At 43.0% G+C, this 16,978-nt stretch overlaps 1 protein-coding gene across 1 annotated transcript in view; it reads right to left on the bottom strand.

The window, feature by feature from the left end:
- The window catches only part of jph3b (junctophilin 3b), a 65,826-nt gene extending 49,095 nt beyond the window's left edge, over positions 1-16,731 (bottom strand). The window contains exon 1 of the mRNA XM_049574822.1: positions 14,899-16,731. Within this exon, the coding sequence (XP_049430779.1) occupies positions 14,899-15,280 (382 nt within the window). The 5' untranslated portion in view covers positions 15,281-16,731. The remainder of the gene's footprint in view (positions 1-14,898) is intronic.
- Between the last annotated feature and the right edge of the window lie 247 nt (positions 16,732-16,978).

Genomic DNA, 16,978 nt, shown 5'->3' with positions numbered 1-16,978 from the left:
ATTAACTGTTTGAGTTGCAGTTTGATTGATGTCCTACAACACAAGTGTTTGCTTCCTTACACTATAAACCTGTCAAGTATGTTGATTTTTTGTATACTAACTGCAAAATAAATGCCCTTGGGGGGTACTGGGGGAGCACGTACTGTGTCTACATTCTCGACGGGAAGTCAAACACGTTTTCAGTGGGTGTTGGGCTCCCCCACCCAGGGTTTGAACCCCCCACCCTGGATTTGAACCGGGAACCCTCTTGCTCGACAATGCTAACCACTGCATCACCATACTGCCTATAATAATACAACAGCATAACTGAATTCCTGAAATTCAGGTATGACTTTTGGTGTGTCACCCCAACATTTCTCAGTTGCCCCATCTGGCCACTTTTATGACAAATTTCTGGGGGCGCCACTGTCTGGGGGAAGGAGAACAACCAGTTTGGGGACCTCAGAATTGCCTCTCTGCCCTTTGCAGCTAATGTGGTTGTGATGGCTTCATCAGACCGTGACCTTCAGCATGCAGTGGGGCGTGAAGTTGTTGGGATGAGAGTCAGAACCTCTGGGTCTGAGGCTTTCATTCTCTGAATGAAACTACACGCTGCAGTTTTATTGCCACCTAACTGTTAGCAAACACTGTTTCTAACATTTTGTCTAAACCATTTAGACTATTGTAAATAGTAGAAAAACCTCTGTGTATAACACAATCATAAAGTTGAATCAGCACAGCTGTTGAACAGTTTCAACATAAACATAATCTCATAAACTTCCATCAGACAGCATTAGTTATAGCTAGACGTGACTAAGAAACTGGTAACTTGGTGAGTGAGGGAAAAAATGTATATGTGAAGCAGTGTGTGGGTTTTTGCCTTTTCACGATTCCTTGAAAGCATATAGCACCCTCCATCAGTAATGCCTGAGTAAATCAAATATTGAGTGGGGCACTAGGCTGCTTCTCCAATGTCGCTCTCCATGGTCCTGAGAAATACAGTCTGAGAGGCCAGCTGTTGGTGGTGATAGTCCCTTGAAATCAGACCCAGTTACAGATTTCATGTGAAATTAGTGCATTATATGGAAACACTGGAAAACACAAGGAACAAATTTTAAACAGTCAGAAAAAAATAATTTTTGCACTTTTAAACAGAAACATTTTACCTGCTTTGTGACAAAAGAGGCATGCAACAGCAAATTAAGTTCTCCCCTTCTAATCATTTTCAATATGAACCTGTCACAGTTGTGCTGAAAAAAAATTGACTCCTGGATGTGCAAAGGCCTCAACCCCCAGCCTACAGTTGTGAGGAGAATCTGCTTCACAACTCGCATGCCAAAACGATTTCAGTGGTTCTGCCTGGAGGCCAAACAGGAAGCACTCTCAAATCATATGGGCCTATAACCCAGGCCGAGGCTACCGCGGGCACGAGGCGGCCGCACGGAAAGAGTTAACACAGAGAGATCAAAGCTGCGGAAACATCACAGAGGCACAGCGATTTGATCACGCGCCAACCCCCAGGCTGAATTCATAATTGTCTCTTTAACAAATGCGCGCGTCTGTTCTCTGTTTCTAGGTTAAAAACCATCTGTCTCTCAGGGTCCGTATCTCATTCTAAGGATACAGCCGTAGAAGACACTTGTCAAAATCTGTAAATTATGCTTGTTTCTTTAAACTGCTCTATCTATGTTTTTTTTTTCTCTCATTTCACTAGTTCCAGGATTTGAAGTAGTTCATGTCATTGCTTAGTATTTGCCTCTGTGACTACTTTACACCTCAAAATATTGATTTGTGAAGCACAGCGGTAAGAAAGAGTAAGACGGCCTGTGAAAGAGTTGAGATTGGTTATTTTATGAATTATTAATGTGTTGTTTCACCATGTCAGCACTTGAATTTCAGAAGGAGTGTCTGTGTTTGTATATGTGAGAGAAATGAGGAGGGAGAGTAAGACTAGACAACACAAGGTCAAGTTTTTCACAGAGTTTCCTCTGTGGCTCAGATCATTTGTGCCAGTCAGGGTTTCAGTGGCAGCTCTTTAGTTCTCATTCAATGCTCCACTAACACAGCTCAGAAATGTATAATTACAATTATCGTAATAATAACAATCAGATTACAAATAATAAGAAGGGGCTGTATAAAAATTAAGGGAGTGGGAAGGAGGGCTGAACCTTATGTTTCACTATTTTTGAAAAGGTTTTTATTCACACCGTCCCCTCGACTTAGAAGGGAAACAACGATGCCCTTCCCCCATTATCCCGAAAAAATTTGATAGTACTACAACAATTTACCATCAATAACTTAGTCTTGTGTAGCCAGATGCTTTGTCAGCACAACACAAAGATCTGGAAGTACACATTATCATTCTGCTATAGGGCTTGTTTGATTTCTTTAAACCAACCACAATCATCTTGGGCAGCACTAAGACCCTGAATGCAGCGACAGTGCCCTTGCAAATTAATGTCACAGGTGAACTTGTTATGATGCAGCATTGGTAGGTGTGGAGGTGAGCACTGTCATTAAAACGGCCCCACAAAAGAAAATTCCACAAAAAAAATAGTAACAGGTGTTTGTTGACTGTGTGATTCAGTGTTTACTGATAAAAAAGATAAACATAATTTGATAATTGGTGCCCTAAAGGTGAAGCATGACTATACTGTAGCTCTGGAGGAACTCTCTGGACTCATTAAAACCACAGACGATTTCTCTAGCTGTATGCGGCTCTAGCAGAACATTAGTATGATGGTATCACAAAAGCTTGTGTGAAGTGGAACGGATTAGAAGATGTGGCAAATCAACTCCGACTGGCCGTGTCAGAAAATGGATCAACATCGGGCATGAGAGTCCTGTAAGACGAAATCTAGGCTTTTCCAAAGTTCTTTTATTTATTGAAGATCTTTATGACAATCCACCAAAAGAACAAAGCAGGCATGCGTTATGACACAGTCCAAATTTTCATCAATACTTGCCAATTTCAGCGTGTAGGTTTTTAGCACTGAGGTTTTTGTTGTTGTTTCCCGGAACTAAGGGGATTTTTAAAAAAGGTAAGACAGAGAAGGAAGGAATGGACAATACCAGCCTAAACAGTCGGCCAATGTCAGGCTTACAGCCAGTCTACATCCAGTGAGTCAGACTATCAATAACTAAAAGAATAACTAATACATATTTGCATGCGCAAAATGAAATAAAATATAAAAATGGGATGAGAAAATTTTCAAAAGACCCTCCCCTGCTCTCCCACGAAAAATGAGCACTTGAACTTCCTCCACCGTTATCAATTTTCATACAGTCTCTGATATTTGAGCATTTCAGAGAAATTGCAGCACCATGCCATCCTAAGAGCTTCCAGGCAAACTCCCTCATTAGTATGTCCAGTTCGTATTGTATCAGCGTTGGTGCAGGGCAGACTTCCAAGATAGATATTTAGAGTTTTCATGTTTCAGACAGCACCACTAATCCTCACTACAAACATCAAACCACTCCCATTACATAAGCTAAAGCCTGCAGTGGGGTTGTTGTGGTAGTAGAGGAGGTAAGTATTAGCAATGGCCCTGGAAGAAAAAAACAAAACACCCATGCTGAGTGCAAGGGGCACTCCTGAATACTTTACTTCACTGTATAATTGGAGCGCATCTGTTGGAAATCAAGAAAGCGATGTACAAATGCTGAGGAGGTTGGATTTTCTGTGACTCCACCATTTACGGGTGATGTGTCACTTTTTTCTAAACTGATGTGTAGGTATAATGTGCAATGCTTTTAGGAAGAAGACGTAAATCTGCAAGTGTGTGTGTCCTTGAATGCCAGTGGATTTATATTTTGTATCACTTGCGATGAAGTGACGCATACTGTAGTGTAAGAAATACAAAATACAGGAAAAGAGAAGGAAGAGAATAGCACACAAGCTCAGGTAACCCAGACACATCAGCTGGGGAGAGGAGCAACAGGGAAGACAGATGGTAACTAAAGACAGGTAGACAAGACATCTGACAAGCAACGGGCCATACAGACAGGCAGGATAAACAGCTAGACAGACACATAGCAGATATGCTGGACAGCCATGCAGACAGACAAGCAAACTATGGTCGAATCACTGAACACTGAAAGCAAGGGAAGTCAGTTCAAAGCTAAACCCTTTGCCTGTGTAAATCACTGTGTGGGACCATTATCCGTTTAAGAGATTTTGCTTAGGCCCTTTTGCTGTCTGAGTCTTTCAGATTCCCATTTGAGGATTATTTATCTGCTAAAAAATATCATGAAAAAGACCCATGATAACATGGTGGTTTGCCATTGCCCTGACTATCTGTAAATGTCCACACTTTTTGTCCGATTGTAACCTCAGACCTCAAGTAGTTGGCACAAACACTGACAGTCCTCTCAATAGCAAATGGGTGGCTGAATCTATGAGATGTTTGCTTTTCCAGTCAACCAAATATTTCAAATGTGGGTGTCAGAGAAACAGTCCTGTATTTGAAAAGTAACAGGTTGATTCCTGCATCCACCTCTGTGTTCATCCAGACCATTCACCAGAAGAAACTGTTGGCATTGTACATTTCTGCAAACCACAGATACGTTACATTTGTACATTTTTTACATATCAAATCAGTGTTTGTAAAGTGATGAAGTACCTAAGCTCACTTCATCAGGAGGTGGAGGGGGTGGTGGATGCCGTGTAACATAAGCGGGACACCTGCCAAGCTGCAGACCACTGCAGACTCCTGCTCGAGACCATCAAAACACCAGAAAGGTAGTAGTAGTAGGTAGTAGACTTTTAGCAAGTCATTGCTGCATTTCTAGCAGCTTTTTAGCCACCAAATGTAGATGTTTTTAGTGGCCGGTTGCTGTTTCCTCTGGGGATAGTGCCTTGAAAAGCAATTTTTACCAAGACATTGCTGCAGGATTGTGCCATTAAAAACAAGTAGTTTAAAGCAAAACATGATCTTTATCTAACCATCCCCTGTCATGATCTTTGGTTTTGCTTATAGGTTGTTTTCTGTTTTATTCTGACGGTCACTTTCCTCTTGTGTCATGTCTTGTCTTACCACTCCTGTCTTGTATCAGTTTCATTGGCTCTTCTCTGTTCCAAAGTGTTCCCTGCATACGTGTCTTCTATTAGTCTTGTTTGCCCCAACCTAGTGTTACCTACAACACCCTCGTTGTCTTCATTGTCAGCCAATCCCTGAGTTTCTCTCCTTTTGCCTGTGTCTGCTAACTCCAGCTGTCTTCTTCATGTGATCAGTTCTCTGTGTCTATATATACCTGTGTCCTTTGTCAGTTTGTCGGTATTTATGGTGTCTTTCCCTGGTCGGTTGGTGATCTGTCATGTTCTCCGTTGGATTGCTTCCCTGTTGTGTTCATCCTTGTGTTCTCCGTGCCATTCTGATTTGTTTTCAGTTTATTTTTGGTTCTTCTTTCTTTAGTACTTTGAGTTTTGCCTCCCTGTTCTGGGGGTGTTTTACCAGCTACATTAAACCTCCAACTGCCTGCTGTTCTGCATTTGGGTCCTCATTTGACCTGAACTGTAACATAACCATAAGTAGTTTTGTGCTTAAACCTAAACACACATTATCACAGCATTGTTGAAATATAAAGAAAAGCAAAGTTTCAATGTATCTGATACAGTGGCGGCTGCTGGCCTTTCAAGGAGGGGAAGCTCATTTTCGGCCTACATGATAAAATGTGTCTGTTCATTTATACATAAATTCTACCCTGCTGCGCGAGGCTAGTGTGACCGCCTATGTGTGCTTTGGGATGGTGGAGGGGCTCACAGCACCCGCTGCTCGTTGGGGACAGTAACTGCAGAGCGACAGAAGTCAGAGTCTCCAAACGCGAGTACAGTCTCCAATAACGCCAGAACAAGATGCTAGATTTGTCGCTAGTTGTTTTTAACAAAGAAAAAGTCACCAAGAGGATTGGAAAAGTCTCCAGATCAACTCGGAACAACGGAATGAAACTTGAAAAATGCTTTGGTGGTTTATATTTCAAGATCGTTGATTCGCTCATTTCAAAAAGGGATTCAACCTCAGACAGATCATCCAATCATCATGCAGAAGCCCAGCGTCCAGGCCAACCGAGCATTTATCCAATGACCGTCTAGTTTTGCTGCAGTGGAACAACCCACTCTATGCTTCCCCACTGAAGTCTTTGGACGCTGAGCCTCCGCTGTTTAATGCACTGTGATGCTATGGGAATGAATGAGAAGAAAATCGCGTCAGTGACCTGTGATCAGTAGCTGATTCTGAACAAAAGTTGAACGCGTTCTAGCGCATATTTAGTCAATGACATGAAAACACAAGCTTACATATTTGACCACTTATTTTTTGACATTTTAGGGGAAGCTGAGCTTCCCTTGCAGTCTTAGAGCAATCGCCACTGATCTGATATGTAATGTACAAATGTAACGTATCCGTGGTTTGTAGAAATGTACAATTCCAACATTAATTCTGGATGGTTCATCCACATCCACGCACTCTACTTAACCAACCTTATTCGAGACATCATTAAAGAAAGGACATACCGTATCTATTTAGAACAAGTGTACTAAGTATTGAGAATGGATTTAAAGGCGTCCTGTGGAAATCTGGAAAGGCAGCAGGGCCTGCCAACACTTCTACTTAAGCAGTATGGTGAAGATGCTCTACCCTCTCTTTCGGATCAAGACTGCAATACAGGGCGACCTCAGCAAGAGTGCAAACTATGGAGGGATCACACTCCTACCCATACCAAGCAAAGTGCTTAACAGGATCATCTTGAACAGAATAAAGGAATTAGTCAGCATTCAGCTGGAGGAGCAGCTCACTGGGTTTCACAGAGACAGATCCTGTACTGACCAAACCACACCTCTGTGTATCGTGATTGAGAAATGCTGCAGGATAAAGCTTTCTGCTCTATGTCCATGTAACTAAGGAGCATTTTAAGACGTTTTGGTTTATCAGTCAAGTTTTTTTTTAAAAATGATCAAAAACACATATGAGGCAATGACCTCTTAATAAACTCACAAAGGATTCTGAAGTGAGGACGGAGGTCAAGGCTGCCGACTGTCCCCTTTTCTGCTCTTGTTGGCAATTGACAACAATCAAAGACTTTCTCAGAGCACAAGAACTGGGACATAACTGGACAACCTACTTTGCAGATGACTTGGCTTTACTATCCCATACTGTAGCTCACTCTTAATATAAACTGGACTCAATAACCATAAAGAAAAATTGCTGGTGCAATTGCAATGGCAGCTAACGGATAGAAAGAGGTGGAAAACTTAACAGTATCATACCAAGCAGCAACCTAAAGAGCTGAAAAATGAAGCTAAAACACTCGAGTGCTAAAAACTGTAGTTCCTTGAATGGCCACTTGAGGCTTGCTCCAAATGTCAGTCAATCCCCATAGACTCCTATGTTAAAATGTCCAACTTTACAACAGAAATAAAGGTGTTAACAGCTTGTTAAAAATGGTTCTGGTCTCTATAGCAAATTTCCCCCTTCATAACAACTGTGTTTTTATATAACTCACCTGTTTACATTTTGTTAAATCTTAAAGTTCTGCATAATTAAGGGCAGGCTGTTTAAATGTGAGGTGTTACCTCAGGCTCTTAAGCCCTGTTTCCACCAAGCAGCCCAGTTCAGTCCAGTTCAGTTCAGTTTGTTACACATTTTTTCTGTTTCCACTGTGAAAAGTTGTTGATGGTACCAATGGAACTGTTCCTTACTGTCCCCATTTTTCATCACCCCTCTGTTGGGGTACCTAGCACACAGATCAGGTACAAAAAGGTGGAGCTAGAAACACTGCAGTCTGTTGATTGGTCAATAGAGGACAGTTACTCTTGCTCGGGGCTGAGTTGTAGCTGGTTTTGAAGCTTATGTAACCACTGCTGTGGCAAGTTAAACATATATTAGCAAACTATAACTATAAAATGAAAGGATGTTTTGCTGCCTCTCGCAGCAGCTGAGGAGTGAGAAAAATACAGTTTAATTCACTGAGTCAACTGCCAGGAACATTTGAGGTGGAACGTTTACTTGTAATGTTACTCAATGCGAAAGTTAATGACATGAATCAATCAACACACCTTAAATTTCACTGTGACAACTTTGACTGTTCCATTAGTTTTTATTGTCTCCCTTGGATGACATACAATTTTAGTAATGAGTAGATCCTCAAGTGTTTAAAAATACATATATAAATTTCGACCAGATTATGTGAACTGCATATATTCTAATTTTCACTTGTCGAGCTATGAGTGACAACAACCCTGCCTACATTAAAGAGTACTGTCTGCAGTGGAAATTCTAAACTGATCCAGGGTCTAGGTACATGTCCACAGGGGTTACTTTTTTGGCAGAAACGGGGCTTAAGTCAAATCCATCGCTAACTCCTTTACAACTCCACTCACTGGTCATCTCTGGCTCCAAAAATCCAAAATGGCAACGGCCAAAAGGCCGAACTTAAGGCTTCGAAATGTGAGTCAACAAACCAATAGGTGACGTCACAGTGACAACATCCATTAGTTTTTTATGTGTCAAATGCAGTTTCATTGATAAGTGAGCGGTACAGATGCTGCTGTATAAGCTATAAGCTAAAACTACCCTTGCAAACAAGGATTAGGTACTTTAAACCAATACCAGTAGGGGTCTCAGGAAATAGCAGTATTGACAATAACCTTAATATTTAAAATAGAATGTTGGGGGCGTTGGTGGTTAGTGGTAGAGCAGGCGCCCCATGTACAAGGCTGTTGCCACAGCGGCACGGGTTCGACTCCAGCCTGTGGCCCTTTGCTGCATGTCACTCCCCTTCTCTCTCCCCCCTTCACGCTCTTCTGTCCTATCAATTAAAGGCTTAAAAATGCCCAAAACATATCTTTAAAAAAAAAAAAAAATAGAGCGTTGATCATGTTAATGTCATGTTAATAATACACATATGATAATATGTGTACATAATCCAATGCCTCTTAAATCATTTTTCTTTCTTTCTTTCTTTCTATAGATATCGTGATAATAGCATTATCGTGAACTTTTTTGGCCCAATAATCATGTAGTGAAAATCTGATATTGTGATAGTCGTAATACCAAGTCAGTCGTACTTTATGGAGACATAGAGGGTCACCATGACAGCCATAAATTAAACGTATCATCATGCTAAAAAAAAAAAACATGTCTAAAAATAATGCTATGGCTGATAATAAACCTGTAGAAGATGCAGCGATGAAACAGGAGCAGGTTGGTCACCAGCCCAAGAGCCCCAAAGGTAAGAGGATAAGAGGATACCAACTTAAAAATGGTCCTCAATACTTCTAATCTGAACATAATCCATCCGCACGCATGGCTGAGTGGTCCAGAGAAACACTTGATAGTTACAGGATGATAGAAAACAGAGTGGCGCTGTTAGCTGAAGAGCTTCCTCCCACATGCTCAAATAGGCTGCAAATATAATTCTCTCAAATACAGTCTTTTATATGCACCTGTCATCACGCTTCCAAACATCACATCTAACCACTGCATGACAACAGTGAAGCAGGTTTTAACCTTATTTGGCCCACCTGTCATATCTCAGTGTAGGTAATAATTTATGTAGTTACTGGGCAATGTTCAACATGAGAAGTGAATTTATTATGTTTCCATAACATGGGCAGAGCTGGAATAATCACAGCACTGATGGTGGCCTATAGCAAGCTAGCAAGATATGTTAATGTGGGACAATTATAATGTTGCAGCAGCGTATTTGCCAGCAGCTGGGGGACGGGGGGAGGCTCCAGGATGCTGCTGAGCTGTCACAAGCATCGTTTAATGACGCATCTGCGTTGATATAAACACTGTCACACTTTCTATTTTCTTGTCGGTGTGTGGTGAAGTCTTCATGGAGCAGGGGGTAGTTTAGAGAGTTCCTGTGACACTGTGTGTGGTGTATCAGCTAGTCAGACACAACAACCACTGCTGCTGTAATCTCTAGCTGTTACCACTGTTGTACACAGTGACAGTTGTAATCTCTGCCTCTTCCTTTGTGACTCACTTCGTTTCTCACTAAAATGATTACTGAAGCTGTCTTTTCATTTTTCTACTTCACTCTCTCCCTCTCTTTCTTTGTGTGTGTGTGTGTGTGTGTGTGTGTGTGTGTGTGTGTGTGTGTGTGTGTGTGTATGTGTGGTTGGTAATCAGTCAGCTTAGCTCTTCATCTCAGTAAACACCATTAGCCCGGAAGGCCAAGCCAGCCAATCAAAGCCCGGTAGAGCCGGCTGGGCGGCCAATAGCAGCAAGCAACACTCAGTCCCTCGTGACACGCTGACCTGCTGCATGTCGGTGAGCGTTGCTATGGAAACCCTACTGTACAGAGCGGCTCCGTGGAAATGCAGTGGAGCGAGGGAGGATAGAGAGAGGTGGAAAGAGAGGAGAGTTGGCAAACGTAGGAGAGGAACGAAAAGCCAAACAGCAGAGATAAGATAGAGGAGGAGTGTTTCCTAGAAATGTGGCGTCAGGTGTAGTTGGAGGGGAGAGTGGGACTGGCAGTGAGCTTAGACCTGACTGTGGGAAATGTAGCTGGCTCTAAAGTGCACAGTGTGTTCCAAAAGTATGTAGGCAGCAGAGCATCTTTGAACGTCTTGGCTCCTGACTCTTATTGCTTTGGACATAGCAGAGCCCTGAGGTTGCAAAGATGGACTGTCAGCTTTAATCTAAGAGTAACCTGCATTTGGCCATCAGAAGACCACTTAAAGACCTCTGACCTTCCATCGCACAGTTTATTTCAGGGTGGCAAAGGTATTTGAACATATTTAGATAGCAATAGACAAGTTTTTTTTTTACTTTAACTTATCATTATAAAGTAAATGTTGATTGTACAATGTAAAATAACGGCACCATTGACGAATAGATTGGATCCGTATGTGCCTTGTCTGCCAGCGGTTATGACCTCCCAACTAAGGGCTCGATTTAAAGCACAAAGGAATTGCGTCAACTATTGTGCAGTCAAAACAGGAAGAGGATAGCGCACTTGTTTCCCCAGTAGTTATCGTCAGTTAGCAGTGAGTATCAGTGGAAGTTCTCTACAATTACAATCCCCAGAGCCAGAGTTTGGTTTGTCCATTGTAGACTACTGTAACAACAACTCCCAAGTCTGTCACATGATGCCACTGGGCCCCAAAATTACTTTTTCCCATAGACTCACATTGGGAAAGAGATGTCTGTAAACCCCCCATGACTCATTTCATTATCAGGATTTCATCCATCTGGTCTAGTAGTCTAGAAGAGCCACATGATTAAATCATTTTATCTCCATTCAAGTTAACGGAGCACTAAACCGGAAGTAGCTGGCAGACGTCTCTGGTGCACTTGCTCTATGGGTCCAATGATGCGGAGACAATTCTGATCATTTGAGTAATTTTATACCGCACAAAAACACACAAAAAAATTTGGCTACATGTACCACTGAGCTACTTTTATAGGAATAAATGGGGTCCCTCGCTCGGCACTGCATCAAGGTCTCTTAATACAACCCTGGGCAGACTCCATGGGATAGAAACCACTCCATATGTGGATATGAACCTCTCATTCTACAGTGACACAAACACAGTTCTTGGTTTCAGATGATTATAAACTAATGAAAACATAGTTATGAATATTATATTCCATGTCTGCCCAACATATCCCATTAAATTCTACATACTGAACCTTAAAAGAAGACCAATTAAATCACAAAAGACTGAGTTTCATGACAACGCTAGGTCTTAATTGTCCTGTTCATTAAGAACAAATTAAACTAATTCTTTCTTGAACACTGTCATTCCTGTTCAATGATGTGTGATGAGTTCCATTTAACTATAAAAATGTATTAAACATGGCTAGTTACATTGCCTAATCCATGTTACCACTATATACTGTTCTGCTTTAAATTGACACTGAAACACATTATATGTAAAGTGAGCTTTTTAACCCTCTTTTAGCTATTTATTTTAGTTTAATAGTACATTTACTTTCAATCTTGACATTTTAATCGTTTCTGCACTGAAAATGTGCTAGCTGCAGAACACCTGAGGGCATGGACAATGTTAGCAACTGGCCAGTGAGGAAATTTGAACATTTAGCTGCTGCTGAATGGGCATAAGTAAGGCAATGCTTTTCTAGCACATTAGCTGTAATAACGTAATGAGGTGACAAAAAGTCAGGGCAGTGCCCCTGTCAGATTGCATCCTTTGAATCAAGCTAGCACCAAGCTACAGGACAAAAGGTCCAATCTGTGGAATCTGAAATGTAAATGTTTTTACTTTATTACAGCAGTAGAGTTTTTGTAGGCCCTTGACATGAATAATCTTTGTCCATCTTGTTCGTGTAGTGTCTCCTTCCATACCAAAACCACAAGCCGGTCTCTGCAGATCTAGAGGAGGACTTCTGCACAGAATAAAGCACTGAACAAAAATTTAAACCCAACCGATTGGCTGTACTGCCAAATTCACAGAAACGGCACAGGAGATTGCTTTTGGTCACGAAATGAATATTTCATTCACGAGCAACAGCTCTGATGGACATTCCTGCAGTCAGCATGCCAATGGTACACTCCCTCAAAACTTGTGATGTCTATGTTATTGTGTTGTGTGATCCAACTGCACATTTTAGAGCGGCCTTTTATTGTGACCATCCCAAGGCACAACTCAGTAGTAACAACGCTGTTCAATCAGCCACACCTGTCAGGTGGTTGAATATCTTGGAAAAGGAGAAGTGCATTTTGACAAATTTGTGACCCAAATTCGACAAAAATATATGCTGAGTGCATTAAAAAGTCATAGATCTTTAACTTAAACCTGTGAAAAATGGAAGCAAAGCTTTGATGGCACAAGTGTCGCACTAAATGTTTTGTTCAGTATAATGATACAATGAAAAGATAACCCCAGATGGAGGTATGTGCCATGTTAAAATCCATAAAAAGAGACGTTAATTAAATAAGTCAGCCATGGCAAGGTAACAATTATCCTGGCAATATCATCTCTCTGTTCAATCACCCTCTTTGTCAAAAACATTTTATTTTACCTAATAGATTTATATAAAGGACAAACACATGCTGTTATAATAAGGACACTGTGTACTGTTGGAGCAAGATAAACACTTATAACTAGGCCAATCTCTGCTGCATTTACAGTATGTGGGTTCAAATACTTCACAGAGCTACAGTGTCTCTCCAACACATCCCTCTCTGGGAGGTTCTCTTATCTTTGCTGTCCATTTTTTTCTTTCCCTTTCTTTCTCTAATGATCTCACTCTTCCTCTGATTAGAGTATATCTCTCACAGTAATCATGAAAATCATCCATCCACTTCACCAACCATCTTTCCATTATCTGTTCATCATTTAACTGAACCGTTCATCCATCAATCTGTACATCTGTCGATCCATCTATCCCTCCCTCCATCCGTCCGTCCGTCCATCCCATCTGTCTGGTTATCTGTTAAGCTGCCTTCTTCTCCATTGTCCTGATGCAACCCCTCGAACCAGTCTGGTCTGCGGATTTTATCAGGCTGCTCAGGACTCTGTGTGTGTGTATGTGTGCGTGTGTGTGTTTGTGTGTGTGTGGTCCAGGCCGGCGTTGTAAAACGGCCTGGTAGTTGTAGAGTTATGTAACAAAGCATTAACTGCATGTATGCTACTGTCAGCTCTGTTGCTCAGCTCACACTGTCAGATTTCATGTGTGTGCATTTTTGCACGCACAATGTGTATGCTCCTGTGTGTGTGTGTGTGTGTGTGTGTGTGTGTGTGTGTGTGTGTGTCTATTTTTAAGCAGGAATCCATATGGTGTGTGGTGCCTCATTAACAGTGATTGACCCGATCTAAGAGACTCAAAGAACATTGATGGCATTGCTTTCAATTTCAGGGAAAATAAGATGATCCCAAAGATATTCTACAAATTTAAGATCTAAATGTAAATAATTGTACATTTCTGTTTTAGCTTTTTTATTGCAGTCATATGAAAACAATTAACAGGGTCACAGATATGTTACATGCTTATTTACATTGCTTGTTTTGGCAAAACTGTCAGATTCAGGGATATTTCAAGTGTCACAGTAGCACTGCAATTCAATTTTTCCAGCCACCACTGGTATAGACTCTTCATCTTGTTTTGTCTCGACAAAGAATAACTAAAACCACGACTAATTGCATCTCATTTGGAGTGAAAGAATATTTGAAAATTAGCCTCCTACATTGCCACTGAAGTGTGAATCTTTTGTTCTGTGCTGTACGTGATAAGATATTTTACAGCCTTCATGAGTAATTAGGCTGGTATGGTGGGGAAATCGAGGGTGAAGACGTGGATTTGCTGTCTCTGCCCTCTCTATTAGATCATTACAACACTGTTATCTGTTTTCTAAAACCCTTCTTGGGAGTTGGTACTTGGAAGCTGCTGTCCTCCTCTGTCCCTCCAACCTTTTCTTCATCCCTTAAGACTGCATGGCCTGAATTGAAGGCCTTAAAACACACAGTGTCCTCGTGCAACTGAAGGGGTGAGGGGTGAGGGTTGGGAGGAGAGAAGATGAGGGGGAAAAGACAGAGAAAGAAAGAGTGAGAGGTATAAAATTAGAGTAGAGATTGAGAATCATTTTCAGAGCCTGTCCTGATGCAACCCCCTGCCTCCGCACGTCTGCGCGCGCGTGTGTGTGTGTGTGTGTGTGTGTGTGTGTGTGTGTGTGTCTGGGTGTGTCGTCAAGGCACGGCAGGAGAGAGGGTGACCCGAGAAGACCTCTGGACAAACTCCTCCTATTGTAAATCTGTCACCTCTGTAACTGTCATCGGCCTGTCAATCATTCTCCGGTAACAAGTCATTTTCACAAACGGCAGATGTCAGTCAATCTCAAATATCACTCCTTGACAGGCACTGTTTGGTTCACACATCACACAAACACACACTCAAACCCACCCCCAAAACACCCACAATGCATCTGTGTCTCTCGTCCCCTTCTTACCTCCATCTGAGTACGTCTCTGTTCCGTATCCGTCCTGCAGCCCGTTGTTCCAAGTCCCCTCATACTTCCCACTCGTCCCTGTACTCTCCCGCACACCGTAGCGTCCCTTAAAGCCGTGCGTCCATTCGCCCTTGTACACCCAGCGGCCTTTATTCTCCAGGCCCACACCATGTCTCTTGCCCTGAGCCCAGGTGCCCTGGTAGGTGTTCCCGCTGGGCCACGTATAGACGCCCAGCAGCTCGAAGCCATGGGCCCAGGAACCACAGTACTCGCCCTGGCCCTTGGGTCCCGTGCAGATCCCATGGCCGTGTGCCTTGCCCTCCTCCCACCCTCCGCAGTATGACCCCCCATCGTCAAAGTTGAACCTGCCGCCAGTGGACATGCATGAAACAGGTCTTGGCAATTCCCCTGAAGCCTCGACAAAAAGAAAAAGAAAAGAAAAAGAAAACGAAGGGAGAAGAAAGAAGGACAGGTTGGTGCTAGAACCAATTCATGGAGCTGAGTTTGGAGGTTGGTGAGGTCAGGGGTGAGGAGGAGGAGAGAGCGGGAGGGAGAGGGAGAGAACTCCCACACAAGTAAAGCAACGCCACTCCTTGTTTTCAGCTGGTTTGGAGAAGAAGGCGGCGAAACAAGGTGAGCAACAAAACTTGGCCCCTCACAGGGGTGTCAGGGGTCTCCCGGCGTGGTGGGAAAAGGTGACGCTGTTCACACCATCCTCTTGGTGGGGTCACTGTAGCATTGGCTAGCACTTGCCAGCTTCTCTGTGGCAGATGCAGGTGAGAGAGGAGGAGAGTGGGCCCGGAGCTGCCATTATCTCCCCTCAGCAGGAGTTTAAACCATCAGGCAGCTCCACCAGTTGGCCATCGGCCTGCCTACACAGTCTACGACACACACGACAACTCTTCCTCCTACTCCTCTCCTGCTTTCCGCTCAGACCCCCGCGTTCAGCTGCCTCCTACCTGATGATGCCTCCACCTCTCTGGGGTGTAGAGCAGAGAAGTCTCCCTGGTGGCAGCCCTTCAAACCCCCGAGCCTCCAGCATAGAAGCCACCCTCAGGCTCTCTGATCAGCACCAGTAGCCTAACTGGAGCTGTGACATGTTGAGTGATGAAGAGCGAAAGAAAAAGAGAGGAATAGTTTTTTTCTTCAAGGCTGGTCCCGATGTTCAGACAAAAAAAAAGCCCATTTAAAGTCAGAATCTGTAGCTCACTTCAGGCTTCACCATCCTCTTCTTATTCTCAGCCTTGACACACACACACACACATACTGTGCCTGGTCGCACAGCAAAGGAACACACACATGCATAGAGAGAGGGAGAGACAGAAAAATGGGGAAAACACATAAGGTAATCTGCTTGGCTGCCTTCTTTTTTTGTCTGTCCTGTGGTGCTGGGGAGCAGCAATGCAGTCTCCTGTCTTTTGCACGCACACACTATACGCAGGCACACACACAATCTTTCTGACAGCAAGTGCGCACACATAGACAATGAAAATAAACAACTGAATTGATTAATTTCTCCTCCTCTATTCCCCCTCTCCCTCTCTCTCTCTGTCAGTCTGTAGGTCTTTAATCCACTGCGTCCATAAGTGGTTTATCCTGTGCGTGGGTTGCCTTCAGGTTGCCTGCTTGATGAAATAACATCCATCTATATGATCCTGTTATGGTGTGCTCTGTCCTCTTCAGCATCTCCTGCTTGTCTCCATGTTTCCCTATGGAGCACCGGCTGACGCACAGCCTGCCTTTCCTGCCTGCTGTCTTGGTCTTACAATCTCTTCTCCTCCTCGGCTGGCTCTCTGTATCCCCTCTCTCTCTCCTGATCTGTGTGTGTGTGTGTGTGTGTGTGTGTGTGTGTATGTCTCTCTCTCTCTCAGAAAATCTGCTCATTAAAGAGGACTGTTCCAATGCAGCCAAACAACCCCCCTCCTCCTGCTCAATAGCACACTCCAGCTCTTAAAGAGACACACGCTCAGCAGAGATGCAAGCTTCTCTCTTCCTCCATCACCTGTAGCTTTTCATCATCTACTCACCCTTTGTCTTTCTTCTTGCATCACTGTCTCAGCTGGTTCTCAGATGCTTGGCT

This window comes from Epinephelus fuscoguttatus, linkage group LG4 (genome assembly GCF_011397635.1).
Source record: "Epinephelus fuscoguttatus linkage group LG4, E.fuscoguttatus.final_Chr_v1".
In the NCBI taxonomy this organism is placed as follows: Eukaryota; Metazoa; Chordata; class Actinopteri; order Perciformes; family Serranidae; genus Epinephelus; species Epinephelus fuscoguttatus.
Note: the sequence above shows the minus strand (reverse complement) of the source record. Positions and strands in the feature narration are given on the sequence as shown.